Source organism: Bubalus bubalis, chromosome 5 (assembly GCF_019923935.1).
Source record: "Bubalus bubalis isolate 160015118507 breed Murrah chromosome 5, NDDB_SH_1, whole genome shotgun sequence".
Lineage (NCBI taxonomy): Eukaryota > Metazoa > Chordata > Mammalia > Artiodactyla > Bovidae > Bubalus > Bubalus bubalis.
In genome coordinates this window covers 131,674,230-131,694,860 of record NC_059161.1, presented here as the reverse complement: position 1 = coordinate 131,694,860, position 20,631 = coordinate 131,674,230, and the positions used below count along the sequence as shown (strand labels likewise).

The window sequence follows — 20,631 nt, the reverse complement described above, 5'->3', positions numbered from 1 at the left end:
CTGATGGTCCAGTGGCTAAGACTCTATGCTCCCCATGCAGGGGGCCTGGTCAGGGAAACAGATCCCACATGCTGCAACTGAGTTTGCATGTTGCAACTGAAAAGATCTGCCATGCTGCAACACAGGCCTGGTGCAGCCAAATAAACACTAAAAAAATAAAGAAGAGGAAAAATAACAAGTGTCGGCAAGGATGTGGAAAAGTTGGGACCTTTGGGCATTGTTTCTGGGAATGTAAAATGGTTCTGTGTTTGGTGATTCCTCAGAAGGTTAAACAGAGACAATATGATTTAGTATTCCTAGGTCCATACCCAGAGGAATTGAAGGCAGGGGCTCCTATATTTACACCTGTCTGTTGACAGTTGCCTTATTCACAACAGCCAAAAGGTGAAAAGAACCCAAATGCCCATCAAGGGACGAATGTGTGAAATGTCGTATATTCACACAATAGAGTACTATTCAACCTTAAAAGGGGAAATTCTGACACAAGCTACCACGTGGATGAAACTTACATTGTGCAGAGCAAATAATCCAGTACCAAGAGGACCCAGAAGAGTCAAATCCACAGAGACAGGAAGTAGGGTGAGGCCAGGCCTGGGGGACGGGGAGAGGAATTGTTTCCCGGGTACAGAGTTTCTGTGGGATGATTAAAGTGTTCCAGAGATGATGGTGGTGACGGTCACACACCAAGAATGTACTTAATGCCAATTAATGTACACTTAAAATGGCAAATTTTATGTTATGTATGAGTTTGAGTAAACTCCAGGAGACAGTTAAGGACAGGGAACCCTGCCACGTTCCAGGGGAAGGAGTTGCAAGGAGTCGGACGTCACTTAGTGACTGAGCGACAGCAAACGACATTTCATAGACAGATGGGAAACAAAATCAAGATCCCCTATGGCTTCCATGCTTTAAGTGCTCCAGTAGCTTGCACCCCAAATTCACAGGAAGCCCTGACTCCTCCTTCCTCCAACCTCGTCCACTGCATCCCGCCCCCTCTTGAGGTGCCAGCCATACCAGGTGCCTCCAGACCCTTCAAGGGTCACGTTCATTCCTGCCACAGGGCCTTTGCACCTGCCACTTCCTAAGCAGAAGGCTGCCTCCTCCACGTCCTTCTGCTCAACGCACCCTGCCCCACCCCACACAGAGCTCTGTGCTGTGAGCTCCAAGGGGAACTTGCTCTTCCTTGGTGGTGTCAGATCCCCAGGGCCCTGGGAGGTATCCCTCGGGGTGCATCAGAATTTACTAGAAGGCAGAAAGGAAGGCGGGAAGGAGGGTGGGAGGGGAGAGGGATTGGGCAAAGAAAGGGGTTTGAGTGAGGACGGGAAAAGCGGAAGATGGGCAGGGGCCCCCTGGAGGGGGCATCCTCATCTCCTGCAGCCCTGGGCAGGGCTAGGGGAGTGGGCACAGCCCTTCTCAGGAGGGGGGCGCTCTGGGGACTGGGTCTCCCGGGGGGACTGATTGGCCCCTCCCCCGCCTCCCCCAGCGTAGACCTGGGATGTCTGGACCCCGTCTGGTCTGAGAAGGGTGGGTTTCCATTCCCAGATGCCTGGCGCTCTGGGGAGCAGAAGTCTGCAGCCCCAGACAGCCAGCCAGGCCCTGGGCATGCCTAGAGTCAGCCAGGCCTTTGAGCCCCCAGGCTGTGCCCCACCATCCGAGACCCTCCAAGGAGTGCAGTGCAGAGCAGGGCAAACCGCCAGCACTCAGCAAATGCCTGAGGCTTTATGCCTCCCAGCGCCTGCGGCCCTGACCTGGCGCTGCTGTGGTGGGAGGCAGGTGGGCAGGGAGGGATGAGCGGAGAAGGACCCCAGCCTTGGTGACGACCCGTTCCCGGGGCTTCCGGCAAGGCCAGGGGACTGGCTGGGGCAGCCTGGCTCTGGGCTCTGTCTGTGGGGATCTCTTCTGCAGGTGGGATCTGGGCTGCCTGAGGCCCGCGGGCTGAGCATGGGGCAGGGCGTGCCCCAGGCAGGGCAGGACTCTGGCACGTCCCGCGGCCTCCCCGAGCCCCGGGAGGCCTGGCCCCGGCCCCCTTCCCGGCAGTGCCGCTCGCAGCTTCCTTGTTCTTCTGTTCTCGGCTCTCTCAACTGTGAAGGGGCAAACTCGCTGAGCAAACAGGCTGGGCTCTGTGGCCTACATCCGGGATGTCTCAATCCCGCGACCCCGCCCACGGTGACCCTGCCCAAGGATGCTGATGGCATGGGGGGTGCGCAGGGCAGCGAGGGCTCACTCTTCCGATGCATTTATTGAGTGCCTACTGTGTGCCAGCCATGAGCAGACGGGCCAGAGCCCGGCTACACGGAGCACTCCTTCTGGGGTGGGGTGGGGTGAGGGGTGCAGAGGACAACCTCAAAGCTTGAAGAGACTGCCCTCGAGCGCCCAGGTGCTCAGCTGCTCCCACGTGGTGGCGGTGGGGGCCAGGGGCCGCCCCGAACGGCTGCAGGATTCTGGCCATGCAGGATGGCCGGAGGGGTGGGCCAGCTCTGGCGGTGTCCAACTGGGGTCAGGCTGGGGGCACAGACCGAGAGCCAGGGCTGCGGGGAGGCAGGAGGAGGCTGGCCACAGGGGCGCGGGCCGGGGGCCAGATTCCTGCTTCCTTCCTTCCTGCCTTCCAGGGATCTGCAGTGTGCCCCTCAACACACACACGAGGGCCCAGGTGCAGAGCCCCGTGTTTGCAGGGAGGCCAGGCACAGCCGCAGCCTGGGGGCACAGGGGTGGCGGGGGCCCCAGCACGCCCCCAGGCCGGTCCTGTGGGGCCCCTGCCCAGCCCTCCCCCAGAGACCCCTTCCCCAGAAACCCCCTCAGCTGTGCTTTCTGCCACCGGGACCCCTGGGTCCCTGAGAGAGAACTTTGGAGACCACGCAGCCCCGGCCCAGGGGCTTACAGTAAGCATGGGGCGGGAGGGCAGCCGGAGCTCCTGCTGAGACCCAGGACCCAGGTCGGCAGGAGGGCCCCCCCGCCCAGCTCTCGCTGGTGCCGGAGGCACTCCGGAGACACCAGGAGCCAGGAGGAGAAACAGGGCCTGCGGGGCCCTCGGCCAAGCTGAGGGCGGCGGGGTGATGGCAGTCAAAGACGCCCACAGCTTTAAGGTGGGTTTTCCCTTTGCCCCAGAAATTCCACGTCTATGGACTCATCGGGGAGACGAAGGCGGGGTGGTTGAGGGGAGTGGGTCCAGGTGCTGAGTGTTCACCACGCAAGCCTGGAAACCGCCCCCCACTGGGGGGCAGGTCAGGCACCCCAGGGCCTTCTGCGCTCAGACACGTCAGGTTTGAGGTCAGGAGCCCAGTGGCGGGAAGAGCCAGAGGACGAGTTCCGGGGAGAGGGGCGTGGCTGGGCTGGAAGAAGGGCGCTGTGGGGCAAGGGTCACCATCGAACTTCCACCACCAGCCACACCGGCCCGGGGAGCTGGGCCTTCAGGGTTCTCATTTGAAAGGCCGGGTGCTGGGGTCTGGGGAACCCCAGCCCCAGCGTGCCCCGTCAGCCCTGCTGGGAGCCAGGAGTACGTCCCTTTGTATGTGGGTCCTTGCTCAGCCTGTTGTTGGCGGGGGACCCCGAGTGGGGAGGGGGTGGCAAGGCCTTGAGGATGGACGTCCCGGCCCGCACATGGGGATTGGCTCCTGGCCTGCATTCTGTTTGACCCTCACCTCACTCCCAAGGCCAGTTTCCCCTTGAATTTGAACTTGGTGACGGAGAGGAGCCCAGAGACCTGGACGGGTCCTGCTGGCACGGCTGGGGCCTCTGGGACCCCTGCGAGCCTGGGGGCAGGCTCTCCCCCGCCCACAGCCTCCACACTCCTGCAGGGAGCAGATGTCCGGCCCTTCCCACTCCTCGGGAGCGGCACCCCCACAGCCTCCTCCTCTGCATGGGGGCGCTGCCCGGGCCCAGGGTCTGCCCTCACCTGGCCCATCGCCACCCTATTGGGAGCGGGCACGGCAGCAGCAGCCCTGGGTGGTCACAGCGACCCTGTTCCAGGGGGGCTCTGCCAGCCCTGCCACCCGCCCCCTCCCTTCTGACTCTCAGACGCTGCTGGGGGGTGGGGCGGGGAAAAGTGGGGGGGGGGGTCCCACGTCTCTGGGGCCCAGAACCACAAATCCCTCCTCCTCCGGGTTCCTGCGTGCCTCGGCCCTCCCCAAGAGCAAACACACGCGGCTGTCGTGGGGGAGGATCGTGCCCTGCGTGGCCCGGGAGCTGGGCTCGGGGCCAAGGCCTCCTGCTACATAAGCCCCAGGGCCCCCAGGGGAGCGAGCATCGCGCCCCACTCCCTCTGGCCGCCCGCCCACCGCTGCGCCAGCCCCAGGATGGGTGCCCTGAGCTGGTGCCTGGCGCTGCTGTGGGCCCTCGTGGCCCTACTCTCGGCGGGCACGGCAGGTAAGGATGCAGCCCCTCACTCTCCCCGCACAGCAGGGGTGGCCCCCCGCAGGCCCATAGTGGACAGCGTGTCTTCCACGGGGCCCTGCGTGTCCTGGACTCCTGGGCAGCCTGAGCTGGGAGAAGTTGGAACCTCAGGGAAAACTGAGGGTCTTGGCTTCGGGGATGGGAGGGGCTGGCACTGGGTGAGGGGCCCGAGCTGGGGTGTCTCTCTGGTCTCTGTGAGGCCACCCCCCACTGCCGCGAGGCGAGGGGGCAGAGTCAGCACAAAAGGTGCCCACGAGGAGCTGCATTTCCCACTCTGCCCTCGGGGCTGGCCCAGGCAGTAGCCAGGACTCTTGGCTGTTCCCGGAGCCACACCCGCCCTGCGGCCTTTCTCGCCCTCCTCGCCTGCAGCCGCCCGTCTGGCCCCGGAGCCGGGGATGCACCAAGAGCCCTAACACTCACTGTGCATGCGGGGTGCTGCCGGGGGCGCCCAGCGGGGCTGGCCTGGGCCGGGGCCCCACTCCTTCAGGGCGCCCATGCACAGGGGTCTGGGCAGCCGGGCACCGCCTGAAGCCCTCTCCACCGATGGAAAGGAGGCGGTGAAGGGGTGGGCAGACAGTCTGTAGAGCCTCTGCCCCAGGCCGCCTTTCTTGGAGGGCGGGCAGGCTTGGGGTGCGGGCTGAACCGTGGCAAATCCTGGTGAGGGTACCAGATGCCGCCTGGCATCTGCTGTGCAGTTCAGGTGCCCGGCCAGCCTGTCTGGCCAGCCGTGGCCCTGCTTAGCCCCGGGGCAGCAGGCCTGCAGTGAGCCCACTCCCCTTCTCTTGTTGAGGGCAAGTCCCTTGGATGGGGCTCCTTCCTGCCAGAAGGAGACACCGTGGCGACCGTGATGTGGGAGAGGCCACAGGGAGACCTCAGTTCCCTGAGGACCTGGATCCGGGCGGCCTGGATGAGAAGTAGGAATCCTGGCCACGCGCCCACCAGGGCCTCGAGGCGGGACGCAAACTCCCCTCGGCCCTTGCCTCCAGTGAAAAATGCATTTCTCAAGGAGGCAAAAGCTGTAAACGAAGGTACAGAGCCTGTTCTTAGAGCCACAGCACACGTGGGAACGGCACAGAGAAGTGCTTTGTTCAGTCCCGAGAGACCATGCAGCAGTTCCACCCGACCCACCCCCTCCCCAGAAAGGGCGCGGGCGTCCCCGCAGTGGGGCGTGCCAGTCACACGTCCGACTCTGCGGCCCCGTGGACTGGAGCCTGCCAGGCTCCCCTCTGTCCATGGGGTTCTCCAGGCAAGAAGGCTGGAGTGGGTTGCCACTCCCTTCTCCAGGGCATCTTCCCGACCCAGGGATCAAACCCGGGTCTCCTGCATTGCAGGCAGGTTCTTTACCGTCTGAGCCACCAGGAAAGGGGCAGCTAAGCCATTTACGGAGGTCAGTTCTTCCAGGCCTTTGCTCACCTTTGGCCAATTATCTGATTTCTTTCTCCACACGCTTAACTGCCCCAGGACCCTCCCTGACACGCGTGCACAACTTTCCTCCAAGACAGATTTGAGTCGAGGCCTAGGGAGAGCATGGCATCACCCGTGGTGGGGGGCGCCTCTCTGGTGGGGCGTGCTCCTCTGACGTGGGTGTCCCTCTGATGTGGGTGCCCCTCTGGTGGGGGCACCCCTCTGGTGGGGGTGCCCCTGTGATGGGTGGTGTCCCTCTGATGGGGGGTGCCCCTCTGGTGGGGGTGCCCCTCTGACGCGGGTGCCCCTCTGGTGAGGGTGCCCCTCTGGTGGGGGCGCCCCTCCTCTTTCACCCTCAAGGAGCCTTTCTGCACATGTGCAAGTGTCTCCCTTGCCCCAAGGGTAGGAAATATGTGGCCCCAATCTCGCTTAGACGGGGCTCGGCCCCTCTGTCCCTGCGATGACTGTTTCAGTGTTCTCAGGACACAAAGCTGCTCCTGTTGTTAATCCATCTCTGAGCGCAGACAGGAGGCCGACAGAAACGTCGGCCTGGATCCCGTGTATCCACCGCCTCACACTGGTGTCCCCTGGGCTGAGCCCCCGTGGGTGAGGGGGTGAGGCTGGCCCTGAGTGGAGGGGCTTCCCGTCGGGGGATGTGTGCCTGGACAGCAGTAGATGGGGTGGTTGGCGGTGGGCATCTCCCTGGCCGAGCTCTGGACCAGCCAGGTTCACGGGTGGTCACCTGGCCCCAGAAGGGGTGCAGTGTGAGCCTGTCCATGTGAAGCCCCTGGTTTCTTGACCAGGGGGTGGGTAAAACGACCGGCATGTGCAGGAGAGGCTGCAGGCCTGGGGTCGGGGCTGCGGGTCAGGGTGGGCAGGGAGAAGCGTGGTCAACAGGGTCCTGAGGAGGAGAGAGAAACGCCAGGCCAGCGTCCTGGCCGGAAGGTAGCGTAGGGAGCCGAGCCTGGTGCGGCGGCTGTGGAGCCGGCCCAGCACCCCTTGCTGGGCAACACCCCTCCAGGGACACGGGGAGCTCCGGGCCTCACCTCCGTCTCCCCACATGGCACAGGCTGGGCGGAGCGGAGAGAGCCCTACCCACGTGAGGAAGGAATTCTGGGGCTGTGTGTGCGGGTGCTCCAGGCCAAGCCTCACAGAGAGGGGCCTGCAGGGGGCTCAGTCTTGCCCACCGAGGTGGCGGGGCACCTGGGCCCGGGAGGGGCGCACCCAGTGGTGGGGGACACAAGGTGGCCTTGGGCCCCCAGGCCTCCCGCCTGCCCAGGGCTGGGGCTCGAAGGTGGAGCTGGCTGCAGGCTTGGGTTTCTGCTAAGTCATGCCCAGGAGCCTCTCCAACCTGTGTGTCCTTCTCCCCACAAAGCCAAGCTTTGTCCTTCTCTGAGGGGTGTGTGGAGGGGGCCAGATGCTCTCCCTGGGGTGGCCTGGAGTCAGCGAGCCGACACCCTTTCCTGATTCCTCTACCCCAGCCACAGTGAGGTGCACACCATGCAGATGGGGGGCGGTCAGCTCCGGGCACAGGGCGCGGTTCCCGGGGCCACCAGCGTGCAGCCTCGGAGACCCCGGCGCCCCAGGGCGGGGTCCTGACGGCCAGCTTCTCATGGACTCCCGCTCCCCTTCCCTGCAGACACCCAGGACGGCGTGCAGCAGAGCTGGACGAGTCAGCAGCCTGAGATGACTGGTCAGAGGGTGGGCGTGGCGGGGAGGGCCCGGCACGGAGCCGGCAGGGGGTCCCCTTTCCACACTGGCTTCCTGCCACAGAGACCCCCCTGGACCCGTCTGCCCACAGGAGGGGGCAGCAGAGGGCCCTGAGGAAACAGACACTGAGCAGAGAGGCTCAGACATGCTCACGCACATGCGCTGCCCACCCGCACTCACATGCTCACACACACACACAAGCAGGGACACACTCAGACCTGGGCAGGAGCGTGTCGTGGGCGGACGGGGAGCTTCCTACAGGGACAGCATTTGTCCTGGGCTCCCTGGGCTGGGTCAGGCTGGCCTGCGGCCCCCTGCTGCCCCAGGGTGGCCAATGAGGGGTCCTGGGGGTGGGGATGGCGGCTGGTCCCTGCCTGGCCACGTTCGGGGTGTGACCTGGCTCCCTTCACAGCCCGGCACCTGACCTTCATCCCGCCCATCACTGTCTTCCCCACCATGAGCCGTAAGTGGACGCCGCCCATGGCCCACAGGGTTGGGAGTGTTTGCCAGCCTCTGGGGTGGTCACAGACCTGGGGATAAAGCCGGGACCGTGTGTGCAGCGGAGCAGCTGGATGGCCTTGGGTGCTTGCCCTGTGGATGGTTCTCTTGGGGGCCGGCCCAGGTGCTGGGGCGAGGCCCTCAGGGTTGGGCAGGGGCGAGAATCTGGGGCAGAGGGGAGAGAGGAAGGGGGCGGCGGGTCCCCATCCCACACGGGGGCCTGGCCCCAAGGAAGGCCACACCCCACCACCGCGCGCTCCCCACAGCCCTGAATGCGGCCCACGGCGGGCGGGTGTGCAGCACTTGGGGCGACTTCCACTACAAGACCTTTGACGGCGACGTCTTCCGCTTCCCCGGGCTGTGCAACTACGTCTTCTCCGCGCACTGCGGCTCCGCCTACGAGGACTTCAACCTGCAGCTCCGCCGAGGCCTGCTGGGCTCCAGGCCTACCATCACCCACATCGTTCTCAGATCACAGGGGCTCGTGCTGGAGGTCTCCAACGGCTCAGTCCTCATCAACGGGTGGCGGTGAGCACAGCCGGGGCGCGGAGGGGCCCGGCTCCAAGGTGGGCGGGGGTCGGAGCTGGGGGGGAGGGGGCTGGACGCGTGAGAGCACCGGACTCTTGTCCAGGGAGGAGCTGCCCTACAGCCGCGCGGGGCTCCTGGTGGAGCGGAGCAGTGCCTACGTCAAGATCAACATCCGGCTGATGCTGACCTTCATGTGGAACGGAGAAGACAGCGCCCTGGTGAGGGTGCCCCACGCCTCCCACCGGGGGGGGGGCCCAGGGGCTGGGGGGGGCCGGCGGAGACTGGAGCTGCCTCTCCCCTGCCCCCAGCTGGAGCTGGACCCCAAGTACGCCAACCAGACCTGTGGCCTGTGCGGCGACTTCAACGGGCTCCGGGCCGTCAGCGAGTTCTACGCCCACAGTGAGTGCCCCGGGTCCAGGCATGGCGGGTGGTCAACCCCAGCATGGTCCCTGGGAAGCTGGAGGTGCAGGGGTGGGTCTCACTGGGGCGCTGGGCAGGGGTCAAGTCAGGGGTGTCAACAGTTCCAGTGATGCTCCAGAGGGGGCGTTTCGGGGGTCCTGAGCACAGGCGGGAGCTCTGCCCCCAGAGCCCCCCAGGGTCTGCAAGGAGGGCCTGCTCTCTGCAGACGCCAGGCTGAGCCCACTACAGTTTGGGAACCTGCAGAAGCTGGACGGGCCCACGGAGCAGTGCCAGGACCCCCTGCCCTCTCCCGCTGCTGACGACTGCAGAGACGAGGTAAGCGCCTGCCTGCGGCAGCCCAGACAGACCCACCAAGAGGGGCACTTGGGGGTCAGGGAAAAGCCCTTCCAATAAGCTGGGCAGATCCCACCTCCGGAAGTGGCCTAGAGGCTCCAAGGATCCCCGAAATCAGTGGAACCCAGCAGCTGTAAATGAGGCCCTGGAACTGGTCAGCGGTGGGGGCTGAAGGAGGGCGGTCATCAGCAGGTCAGCGCTGACCCCTCTGGGGCTGCCGAGGGGGCCGGGGGGCAGGCCCTTCCACCGCCCCTTCTCTGCAGGGTGGGGTCTGCACCTCTCCCAGGCAGGTGTGTCCTGCAGCCCAGTGGGAGTGGGGGGTCCAGGATCATAGGTCACCAAGCTGACTCCACACCGAGCATGGCAAGGTGTCAGGGGTTGAGAAGGATGTGGGGGGTGGGGGTAGGTGGACAGCTGGCCAACTGGGTGGAGGCCTGGATGGACAGACAGAGAGGTGGAAGGAGAGGTGGGTGGAGGGACGGATGAGAGGACGGACAGTGAGGGATGGAGGGGCCGCAGGGGAGGGGGCTCCCTGGCCTGGGAGAGGCTGCAGGGTGGGGTCCCTGCGTGAGCCCCAGGGAGGACACAGCCTCCGTCCTGTCTCCCAGGAGGGCTTCTGCCGCCGCACCCTGCTGGGCCCCGCCTTCGCTCCATGCCACGGGCTGGTGGATACCGAGGTGTATGTGGCTGCCTGCACCCAGGACCTGTGCCGCTGCCCCACCTGCCCCTGTGCCACCTTCGCCGAGTACTCCCGCCAGTGTGCCCACGCGGGGGGGCAGCCGCAGAACTGGAGGGGCCCTGACCTCTGCCGTGAGTGCCCTGGGGAGAGTGGGGGGGAGGTGGCCCCAAGCATGACGCCTGGCCCCTGGCTGGGGACCCCCGGCAGGCAGAGCCCTTTGGGGGCCCACAGAGAGAGGATGGCAGGAGAGCAGGGGGTGGTGCAAGGCCTGGGCATCTGGGGGCCCAGAGGGTGGTCCTGGCACATTGAGCAGGGTTCCCCCTGAACCCAGGTGGGGGCTGGAGGCTGTCCTCAGGGGCATGGGACCCATGGTCCCCTCCCCTCCTGCCTCACCCAGAAGACAGCTAGACAGGGCAAGAGGCCCTCATTTCCCGGACTCTTGGTGGCACATGGCGGGCGGGGGTAGGGGTGGCTTCCTGGGCCAAACGCTGCCTCCCCCCCGCAGCCCAGACATGCCCCCTGAACACTCAGCACCAGGAGTGCGGCTCGCCCTGTGTGGACACCTGCTCCAACCCCGAGCGCTCCCAGCTGTGCGAGGACCACTGTGTGGACGGCTGCTTCTGCCCCCCAGGCAGGTGCTCCGGGCCCTCGGGGATGGCCCCCCGACGGCCTCTGCCCCCTCCTCGTGTCTGCCTCCCATCAGTGTCTTCCACACCTGCCCCCAGCCCCCGCTGAGAGCTCGTGCCCCACCCCTGCTGCCCCACAGACACGGTGCTGGACGACGTCACCCACACGGGCTGCCTGCCCCTGAGGCAGTGCCCCTGCACCCACGGCGGCCGCACCTACGCCCCCGGGGCCTCCTTCAACACCAGCTGCACCTCCTGGTAGGTCCTGGCCCGGCCCCGGCCCCGCCCCGCCCGCCCCGCCCCGCCCCGCCTCGCCCTGGTCCCGCCCCGCCCCGCCCCGGCCGGTCCCGCCTCACCCCTGGCCCCGCCCCAGGCCCCGCCCCAGGCCCCGCCCCGCCCCACCTCGCCCTGGTCCCGCCTCACCCCCTGGTCCCGCCCCTCCCCGCCCCGCCCCGCCCCGCCCCGCCTCGCCCTCCGCCTCGCCCAGGTCCCGCCCCGCCCCGCCCCTGGCCCCGCCCCGCCCCGCCTCGCCCTCCGCCTCGCCCTGGTCCCGCCCCGCCCCCGCCCTGTCCCGCCTTACCCTGGCCCCGCCCCAGGCCCCGTCCCGCCTCGCCCTCCGCCTCGCCCAGGTCCCGCCCCGCCCCGCCCCTGGCCCCGCCCCGCCCCGCCCCGCCCTCCGCCTCGCCCTGGTCCCGCCCCGCCCCCGCCCTGTCCCGCCTTACCCTGGCCCCGCCCCGCCTCGCCCTGGTCCCGCCTCGCCCTCCGCCTCGCCCTGGTCCCGCCCCGCCCCCGCCCCGGCCCCGCCCGGTCCCGCCTCACCCCTGGCCCCGCCGCAGGCCCCGCCCCAGGCCCCGCCCTGCCGGGATGGGGCTGACCACCCCTCCCCACATCCCCTTTGCTCCCTCTCCCCCCAGCACCTGCTCCGGGGGACTTTGGCAGTGCCAGGACCTCCCGTGCCCAGGCACCTGCTCCGTCCAGGGCGGGTCCCACATCTCTACCTACGACGAGAAACTCTACGACGTACACGGGGACTGCAGTTACGTCCTCACCAAGGTGAGCCCCGCCTGCTGGGCCTCCCGGGGCCCTTGGCCCCCGCCTCTGCCCCAGGGAGGGTCCCCCGATGGCCATCAGAGCGGTGAAGCCCCCAGGGTTCCATTCCCAGAAGCAGCTCACACTCGTGGGGCCCGGAGACAAGCGGTCCCGAGGTGACTGCGTGCGAGTTCCCCACCCCCGCAGGGACCTCCAGGGCATGGGGCTCCCTGCCCGGTGGGGGGCTGACCACCAAGCGCGTGGGGTGTCCTGCCCCATCAGGTGTGTGCGGACAGCGCGCTCACTGTGCTGGCTGAGCTGCGGAAGTGCGGCCTGACCGACAACGAGAACTGCCTCAAAACAGTGACACTGAGCTTGAATGGAGGGGACACGGTGAGGCCCCGGCCGGGGGCTGGGAGGGGTTGGGGCAGGCGGTCCCCCGCTGGGGCGCCATGCTGGCTCCTCCCCTCGCTGACCGCAGCCCCGCCTCCTCTCGCCAGACTGTCCAGATCCAGGCCAACGGCGGGGTGTTCGTGAACTCCATCTACTCCCAGCTGCCCGTGTCTGTAGGTACGTGGCCCTGGGGAGCCCTGTGAGGCCAGGCGGGGCCTCCAGGTGGCGGCACAGAGCTAGCCCGGCCTCTCCCAGGTCTAGGCGGTTCTCGCCTGCATGGGGGGGCGGGGCTCACGGCGGCTCTGTGGGGACCGGCCCCGCGGGGGGGTCAGCGGTCGCAGTCACATGCACGTGCGAGCTCCTGCCCGGCTCCTGGGCCCTGGAGGGGCGGCTGGGGCTCCTGACAGGCGGTCCTGAGACCCAAGACTCAGGCTGGTCAGCACCGCAGGCCTCTGACCGCCCCCCACCCCCTGCAGCGGACGTCACGGTCTTCAGGCCATCGTCCTTCTTCATCCTGGTGCAGACGGGCCCCTGGCTGCAGCTGCAGGTGCAGCTGGTGCCCCTCATGCAGGCGTTCCTCTGGCTGGACCCCGCCTACCGCGGTCAGATGTGCGGTGAGGCTGATGGGGGGCTGGAAGCAGATGGGCAGCCAGGGTGGGGACGCAGCCTGGGAGGCAGCTGTTCCCGGGACGGCGGGGACCCTGGCCCGGGACAGTGGCTGGGAGGGTGAAGCACAGGGCACGCTGCCCTCATGGCAGGCTTCACGTTGGGGCTGACCTCCCTCTCCCACCAGAGGTCATCTGCAGATAGCTCTGGAGCCTACCTCCCAGGACTCTGGTTGGGTGGAGTCACCTTGCGGAGGTCCCTGCAGGTGTGGGGAGCCTGGGCCGGACTGGGCAGCCCCCTGATGCTCACACCCCCCCACCCCTGCCCCCAGGCCTGTGTGGGAACTTCAACCAGAACCAGGCCGACGACTTCCGGACCGTTGGTGGCGTGGTGGAGGCCACAGCCGCGGCCTTCGCCAACACCTGGAAGACCCAGGCCGCCTGCCCCAACGTCAAGAACAGCTTCGAGGACCCGTGCTCACTCAGCGTGGAGAACGGTGTGTGTCCAGCAGCCCCGGGGCCCTCGGATTACCCCGGGTCTGGGCCTGGGAGCTGTGAGGCTGGGGCTGGGGGTGACCAGGTAGGGGGATGCAGGGTCCTTGGCAGGCTGGGGGCTCATCCCCGGGAAGGCACCTGCTGCCCTGTAAGCAGCGCCCACTTAGCATAGCCAGTGAGCCCGTAATCAGTGTCCCTGGGGGAGTCACTGGCCACAGAACCTGGGGGTGCCAAGCGGGGCTGGGCGGGTGGACAGGTGCAGGGGAGGCGGTGTGGGAGGAAGGCTGGTGAGCGCTGAGCCGTGCCCATGACCGTCCGCCACACGCCCCCCCACCCACCTCAGAGAACTACGCCCAGCACTGGTGTTCCCTGCTGACCCGCCCTGCCGGGCCCTTCTCGCCCTGCCACTCCGTCGTCAGCCCTGGGCCCTTCCACTCGGTGAGACCCCCGGCCAGCACCCAGGGTGGGGCGGGGTGCCGGGAGCAGGACGGTCCACACCTCCATGGCCATGGGTCAGGCCCGCTCGAGGGACACAGCCACGGCTGGTGTGTTTGTTGCCTGGGGTGGCCGTGACAAAGGACCGCAGACTGGGTGCGGGGTGGGGGGCGACAGCTGGAGGCCTCTACCCCGCACCCCAGTCCTGGATCACAAAGCTGGCAGGAACCCAGGGCCTTCCTGCCTCTCTAACCTCTGGGGGCCGTGAGGTGGTACCACCCTCTGCTCGTCTCCACGAGGACCCAGACCTGTGTGTCTGTGCCCAAAGCTCTCCTCGTGGGGACACCAGGCGTGTTGGTTCAGACCCACCCTAATGACCTCATCTGAGCTTCCGCACACCTGCAAGGAGCCCATTTCCAACAGGGCCGTTCACAGGCCCAGGGCCCTGACGGGGACACATTCTTCTTGGGGACGCAACTCCACCCATGACAGTTGGCTCACAGGCCACCTTTTTGGAAGCCAAAACCCTCATGTGCACACGGCTCTGGCCCCCAGGCGTGCGTGTCCACGGCGGGAAGACCCAGGCCCACTTTGGGGGTGCTGTGGGCCTGCCAGCACCCTCCCCCCCAACCTCCAGCTTCTGCCTTTAGTCTCCCCCCACCGCAACCCACGCCCCTCATAGGCAACCCAACCTGTGACGGATCCAGAATCCCAGCTGGACGCTGTCCTGGCCCCATGCAGAGCCATCCATCAACCCTGTCCCTGTGCAGCCTGGCTTCTCCCGTCCCTCAGGGCAGCGCATCCACTCCCCCCGAACCCCGTGGCCTTGCGCCTAGCTCGGGGCTGCCCCGTGTCTCTGGCCCAGATGGGGGTCCCAGGAAGGATGGACAGGGAGAGAAGGCTCTCTGGTGGGCTGGGGTCCCTGACGTCCCGGTGCACCCCCCAGAACTGCCTGTTCGACACCTGCAACTGTGAGAAGAGTGAGGACTGCATGTGTGCGGCCCTGTCCTCCTACGTCCGGGCCTGCGCCGCCCGGGGCGTGCTGCTCAGCGGCTGGCGGGACGGCGTGTGCAGTGAGTGTCTTCTAGCTGGCTAGGCGGGCATTGGGGGGACTGGGCACCCCAGGACACCCCCTGCCACGTGTCCTCAGTGAGAACTCAGGGCTCCTCCCCACCCCCAGAGGGGAAGCCGAGCCTTGGGCCACTCCAGTCCCAGTTTGGACGTGCCCAAGGTGAGCGGGGACAGGCCACCCGGCCGCTGACCTGTGTGTCGCCCACCCACCCCCAGCCAAGTACGCGAGCAGCTGCCCGAAGACCCAGAGCTACGCCCACGTGGTGGACAGCTGCCAACCCACCTGCCGCTCCCTGAGCCAGCCTGACGTCTCCTGCGACGTGGCTTTCGTGCCTGTGGACGGCTGCGTCTGCCCTCGGGGCACCTTCCTGGACGACGCGGGTGACTGCGTCCCTGCCGAGGCCTGTCCCTGCTACTTGCGTGGCACGGTGCTGGCTCCAGGGGAGGTCGTTCATGACAACGGCGTGGTGTGGTGAGGGGCCTCTCCCCACTGCCACTCTATCCCACCTGCTTCACACAGAAACACAGGGGCTCCCCGCGGAGGGGCCTTCACCCTGCCCGCCCCTCAGCCCTTCTGAGAGGGACCACTCCCCTGGCCCAGGGACGTGTTCTGCGGGTCTGGAGCCCGTGGAGGGCCGGCCTGGGCGCACCCCTGCCCCGGCCTACCCGCTTCCCTGCCGCACCCCACCCCTACCCTCGCCCGCGTCCAGGGCCCTTCCTGGAGCCTCCACTCACTCACCCAGTGCCTTCGGGTGGGGGGTGGGGTCCTCATCACAGCCTCGCAGAAGGTGCCCGCCCCCCTCATGACAAGGCCTGGGGCCCGGCCGGGGTCTGGGTAGGGGCAGTGGGGCAGCAGCCCAGACTGCCCCCACCCCCGTCTCTCGTAGCTCGTGTGTGAGCGGGAGGCTGAGCTGTCTGGGGGCCATGGAGCAGAGCGCAGGTGCGGCGTCCCCTGGACCTCTGCCCCTGGGGCCCCGTGCTCCCCCCACGACCGAGGGGAGGGCTGCAGCTGGCCGGGAGGCCCTCCCAGCGTGGCTGTCTCCACAGGGTGCGTGGCCCCTATGGTGTTCCTCGACTGCAGCAACGCCTCTGCGGACGCGCCGGGGGCCGAGTGCGTGCGAAGCTGCCACAGCCTGGACGTGGACTGTGTGAGTCGGCTGGAAGGGCGTGGCTGTGCTGCCCGGGGGCCCGGGTGGGCGGTGTCCCTGAGCCGGGGGAAGAGGAACCACTGACGGACACCCGCCTGTCTGCAGTTCAGCACTCACTGTGTGTCGGGCTGTGTCTGCCCCGTGGGGCTGCTGTCCGACGGGAGCGGAGGCTGCGTGGCCGAGGAGGACTGCCCTTGTATGCACAACGAGGCCGCCTACAAGCCCGGGGAGGTCATCAAGGTCGACTGTAACACCTGGTGTGTGGAGGGGTCACGGAGGGGCGGTGCGGGCCGACAGCACAGGGAGAGCTGGCCCCGGGCCGTCTGCTCGTCCCCTGGACCGAGCCCAGGGCCTGGCCTCCTCTGCCCAGCAGATGGCAGGGCCGGTTAAAGCCGCCCCCATGACTGCCTGCATCCCGGGCACTGAGCGTTGAGGGTGGGCCAGGAGACAAGAGCATGACCCAGGGTGTGGGGTGTGGGACTCCCTGCTTTGTGAACCCCTGGAGCCCTGGGGGGCAGCACCGCCTCCCGCTTTATGGAGAGGGGCTGGATCCACGTCCTTGTCACGGCACCGCCTCTCCTTGCCCGCAGCACCTGCAGGGGCCGCAGGTGGGAGTGCAGCGACCGGCCCTGCCTGGGCACCTGTGTGGCCTATGGGGACGGTCACTTCCTCACCTTCGATGGCGAGCGCTATGGCTTCGAGGGGAGCTGCGAGTACACGCTGGCCCAGGTACGCAGCCCCTCCCTGCCCAGGGCCGTGATGCCGGCGCTGGGGCCGTGACCACAACCCTCTCCTCCCCGCCCAGGACTACTGTGTGGGCAGTGACACGGCCAACGGGACCTTCCGCATCGTCACCGAGAGCGTGCCCTGCGGGACCACGGGCGCCACCTGCTCCAAGGCCATCAAGATCTTCCTGGGGGTGAGGGAGCCTGGGCGCCGCCCCTCCCTCTGCAGTCCTGTCCGAGCCCCCGCAGGGGCCTCGGGCCTCCAGACCACAGCCCAGGGTCCTGACACTCAGGAGAGTCACTCTCTCCTGCGTCTGGGCCTCCCTCCAGAGGCTCCAGGAGAGGGTCCTTCCTGCCTCGTCTAGCTTCTGGGGCTCCTAGCCTGTGGCTGCATCCCCCCAGTCTCTGCCCTGAGCTCACGTGGCCCCTTCTCTGTGTCCTTCCCCCATCCTGTCCCTGGGTTTGGGCCCTCCCTAAATCCAGGATGGTCTCATCTCCAGACCCTTCACTTCATCCCATCTAAGACCCTTTGCCCAAATCAGGGCACACTTGTGGATTCCTGGGCTCAGAACTGGACACGTTTTTTGGGGGGCCTCCTTTCAGCCCACCACACCTGGGGATGACCCCTTCTAGCAGAGGGAGGTCGGGCTTCACAGCACAGAGTGCAGCTGCTGGCTGGGGGCGGTTCCCACCTGCTCCGAGGTGGGAAGGGGTGTGAGGAAGCAGGGGTCCGAGGGGGCTGAGAGGGGGCCACGTGCTCTCCTGCTGCCCCCTGTGCTCTGCGCTGCCCCTACCACTGACGGCCCCCAAGATCCCCCTCGGCCTCTGCTGCCCCTCAGCCTCGCACCTCAAGCTTGAGGATAATGCCGGGAGGCTGGCTCACTCCTAGTGCCAGCCTCATGCCTCAGGACCCCAAGCACCCTGGTGCCCGCCTGGGCCATGTTGGGGAGGGGGCTCTGGCCCAGAGCTGGCCCCTCAGCTCCCTGCAGGCAGCGCCTCCCTGTGCCTCTCTGCAGAGCTACGAGCTGATCCTGCACGAGGGCACCCATAGGGTGCTGCAGAGGGGGCCGGGCGGAGACCTGCCCTACAGGGTCCGGTACATGGGCGTCTACCTGACCGTGGAGACCCATGGCGGCGTGGTCGTGTCCTGGGACCGGAAGACTAGCGTGATCATCCGGCTGCGCCATGAATACAAGGTGGGGGCCGCAGTCTGCAGGACCCCCGGGCGGGCGCAGAGCTCTCACTCCTAGAGCAGGCCCAGCAGTGTGGTCTGGCAGCTGACGGACTGCTGAGGGCTGGGGGCGGGGGCCAGGCACACTCCCAGTTCCCAAGGGGCTGTGTCAGTCCTGGGGGGAAGGCGCTCTTGGCTCCCTGGTCCCTGCACCCAGCCGCTCCATGCCCACTGGGCTAAGGCTCTGTGGGCGAGGCAGGCACCTGCCCACTGCAGGACCCCGAGTGCCCCCGCCTTCCTGAAAGCTTGCTGAGTGCTGCCTGAGGAGTGGGTGCCCTGCAGCCGTACCCCGGCACTGCCCCATGTGCCCTGTGCTGTCCCTGCAGGGGAGGGTCTGCGGGCTGTGCGGGAACTTTGACGACAACGCCCTCAATGACTTCACCACGCGGAGCCAGTCTGTGGTGGGTGACGTGCTGGAGTTTGGCAACAGCTGGAAGTTCTCCCCGTCGTGCCCGGACGCTCTGGCCCCCAGGGACCCCTGCACCGCCAACCCGTTCCGCAGGTCGTGGGCCCAGAAGCAGTGCAGCATCATCAACAGCGCCACCTTCAGCGCCTGCCGTTCTCAGGTGGGCAGGTCGGGGTGGGACCTGCGTCTGGCCCGAGCTGGCCCTCTGAGGACGGCCTTGACCCCGACCATTGTGCAGGGCACACTGTGTGGGCCTCCCCCGGGGCAGGTGCCGGCATCCCCAGCCCTGCCCCACGTTCCCTGACCACACTCAGCCTCAGCCCCTGGAAGCGGGGCTGCAGGCTTCCCGGGCCCCAAGGGTCACCTCCTGTCCTCCTGCACATTCCCCAAGCTGCCAGCCCCACACGGACAAACCTCAGGGCGCCTCCAGTCCGGCCCGGCCACCTGAGAGCAGAGAATCATGATGGCCTCAGGCCCTTCCCCACAGCCATTCCTGCCACTTAGGGACCGCAGGGCACAGTCGCTGACGTGGATCTCGGGACCTGGGCTGTGCACGGCGATGAGCAGGCAGCTGGTGGGACTGGTCTGCCCTGAGGCTGGCCGGTCTGCGTGAGGCCCTGAGGTCCTCCTGGATCACAGCCACCCCGCACCCCCCCACCCCCGCCAGTGCCCTGCCCATTCGATCAGAAAATCCTTTGTGAAATGACACAGTGGGCTCTGACTCAGATGGCACTGTCCATGGTGGCAAATGCAAGACTCGGGCTCCCTGGGTTCTGCTGCCTGGGAGGGAAGACTGGGGCAGGGCACCCCCTGGCCCTGCGGAGACAGGACAGGTCACAGCAGGGTCACGGGGGGCTGGCCTGCAGCTAAGTGAGGCACCGAGCAGAGGCAAGGGAAGGGTGGCGGGGTGAGGCCAGAGAGGCGACAGGAGACCCGAGGCGGGTGCTCAGATGGCAGTGGAGCTTGCTCATGGGCAGCCGGCCGTCCAGGGGCTGTGGGTTGGCGCCTCTTGCTGAGCAGCCCCCGCCCCGCCCCAGGTCGACTCCACCAGGTACTACGAGGCCTGCGTGAGCGACGCCTGCGCCTGCGACTCGGGGGGCGACTGCGAGTGCTTCTGCACGGCCGTGGCCGCCTACGCCCAGGCCTGCCACGAAGCGGGCGTGTGCGTGTCCTGGCGGACCCCGGACGTCTGCCGTGAGTTGGGCTGTCCCTGGGGGTGGGCGGAGGTGCAGCTGCAGCCGCTCGGGGGCCTGGCGGGCATGTGTGCACACACAAGGACGTGCGTGTACTACATGTGTGTGTGCGTGCTCTTGTGTGTAAAAACCAGACAGACACATTGCCCCCAAAGGGGAAGGCTCCCTGGGGGCCAGTTTTGAGGGCAGGGATGAGAAGGAAGCCTGGAACGCAGTGGGTGCCGCCTGAGACGCGTCCTCTGTGGGAGGGTGGGCTGGCGGCACCGCAGCCTCTCTCCCTCGCTCAGCTCTGTTCTGCGACTTCTACAACCCGCACGGGGACTGCGAGTGGCACTACCAGCCCTGCGGGGCTCCCTGTCTGAAGACCTGCCGGAACCCCAGTGGGCTGTGCCTGATGGAGCTGCCAGGCCTGGAAGGTGAGGACAGGCTTCTGTGGGGAGGCCACGCCTCGTCACCCCAGGACAGCACACAGGCGAGGGGGCCAGGGGCTCCTGCCGCCCCATGTCCGCCCCTGGGACAGGGAGGCGGAGACGGCGGTGCAGCAACCGCGCACAACGCCGGGCTCGAGACGTGAGTCTTCTCCCCGCCCTGCGTCCACCCCAGGCTGCTACCCGAAGTGCCCGTCCAGCAAGCCGTTCTTCAATGAGGACCAGATGGAGTGTGTGGCCCAGTGCAGCGGCTGCTACGACGGAGATGGGAACTACTATGATGCTGGCACGAGGGTTCCCACCACGGAGAACTGTCAGAGCTGGTGAGCCAGTGTGGGTGCTGAGTGGGCCCGGTGGGCACACTGAGGCCTGTGCCTGCTGGCTTAGCTCTTCTCTCTCCCTCCCGCAGTGCCTGCACCCCCAGCGGCCTCCAGTGCGCTCACAGCCCCGAGGGTAAGGAGGGCCCGCTTGGTTTGGGGCCTAGGAGCTGGGGGCTCAGACTGAGCCCTGTTCTTGTCCGTCTCTAGCCTGTACGTGCACCTACGAGGGCAGGACCTACGCCTATGGGGATGTCATCTACAACACGACCGACGGGCTGGGCGCCTGCCTGATCGCCATCTGCAGAGACAATGGGACCATCGTCCGGAGGGCCGTGGAGTGCCCCGGAACCCTGTCTACAACGCCCTTCACCTTCACCAGCACCGCAGCTCCGCCCTCCACCACGGGTAAGCCAGGCGGGCACACCACTGGGTCTGCCTTACCACCGGGGCCCTGGACCCTGACAGTGGTCTGGGTTCTGAGGGAGGGCCCAGGAAGCGCCTGGCGCAGGTGTCCTGGATGCGAAGGATGGTCCGGGGCCACCCTGGGGCAATGGGACATGAGTCA

The 20,631-nt window shown here is 67.2% G+C and overlaps 1 protein-coding gene across 1 annotated transcript in view; it reads left to right on the top strand.

The window, feature by feature from the left end:
* Window positions 1–4,251: 4,251 nt before the first annotated feature.
* Window positions 4,252–20,631, top strand: part of MUC5B (mucin 5B, oligomeric mucus/gel-forming) — a 37,199-nt gene continuing 20,819 nt past the window's right edge. Inside the window, exons 1-30 of the mRNA XM_044943986.2 lie at window positions 4,252–4,362; window positions 7,433–7,486; window positions 7,634–7,966; window positions 8,268–8,529; window positions 8,633–8,747; window positions 8,838–8,928; window positions 9,155–9,264; window positions 9,891–10,092; window positions 10,467–10,592; window positions 10,728–10,845; window positions 11,502–11,640; window positions 11,899–12,009; window positions 12,117–12,186; window positions 12,486–12,623; window positions 12,947–13,111; window positions 13,453–13,547; window positions 14,491–14,617; window positions 14,832–15,087; window positions 15,503–15,555; window positions 15,663–15,763; window positions 15,869–16,020; window positions 16,354–16,492; window positions 16,569–16,682; window positions 17,505–17,684; window positions 18,046–18,285; window positions 19,163–19,319; window positions 19,606–19,734; window positions 19,922–20,069; window positions 20,156–20,199; window positions 20,274–20,471. Of these exons, the coding sequence (XP_044799921.2) occupies window positions 4,293–4,362; window positions 7,433–7,486; window positions 7,634–7,966; window positions 8,268–8,529; window positions 8,633–8,747; window positions 8,838–8,928; window positions 9,155–9,264; window positions 9,891–10,092; window positions 10,467–10,592; window positions 10,728–10,845; window positions 11,502–11,640; window positions 11,899–12,009; window positions 12,117–12,186; window positions 12,486–12,623; window positions 12,947–13,111; window positions 13,453–13,547; window positions 14,491–14,617; window positions 14,832–15,087; window positions 15,503–15,555; window positions 15,663–15,763; window positions 15,869–16,020; window positions 16,354–16,492; window positions 16,569–16,682; window positions 17,505–17,684; window positions 18,046–18,285; window positions 19,163–19,319; window positions 19,606–19,734; window positions 19,922–20,069; window positions 20,156–20,199; window positions 20,274–20,471 (4,237 nt within the window). The 5' untranslated portion in view covers window positions 4,252–4,292. The remainder of the gene's footprint in view (window positions 4,363–7,432; window positions 7,487–7,633; window positions 7,967–8,267; window positions 8,530–8,632; window positions 8,748–8,837; window positions 8,929–9,154; window positions 9,265–9,890; window positions 10,093–10,466; window positions 10,593–10,727; window positions 10,846–11,501; window positions 11,641–11,898; window positions 12,010–12,116; window positions 12,187–12,485; window positions 12,624–12,946; window positions 13,112–13,452; window positions 13,548–14,490; window positions 14,618–14,831; window positions 15,088–15,502; window positions 15,556–15,662; window positions 15,764–15,868; window positions 16,021–16,353; window positions 16,493–16,568; window positions 16,683–17,504; window positions 17,685–18,045; window positions 18,286–19,162; window positions 19,320–19,605; window positions 19,735–19,921; window positions 20,070–20,155; window positions 20,200–20,273; window positions 20,472–20,631) is intronic.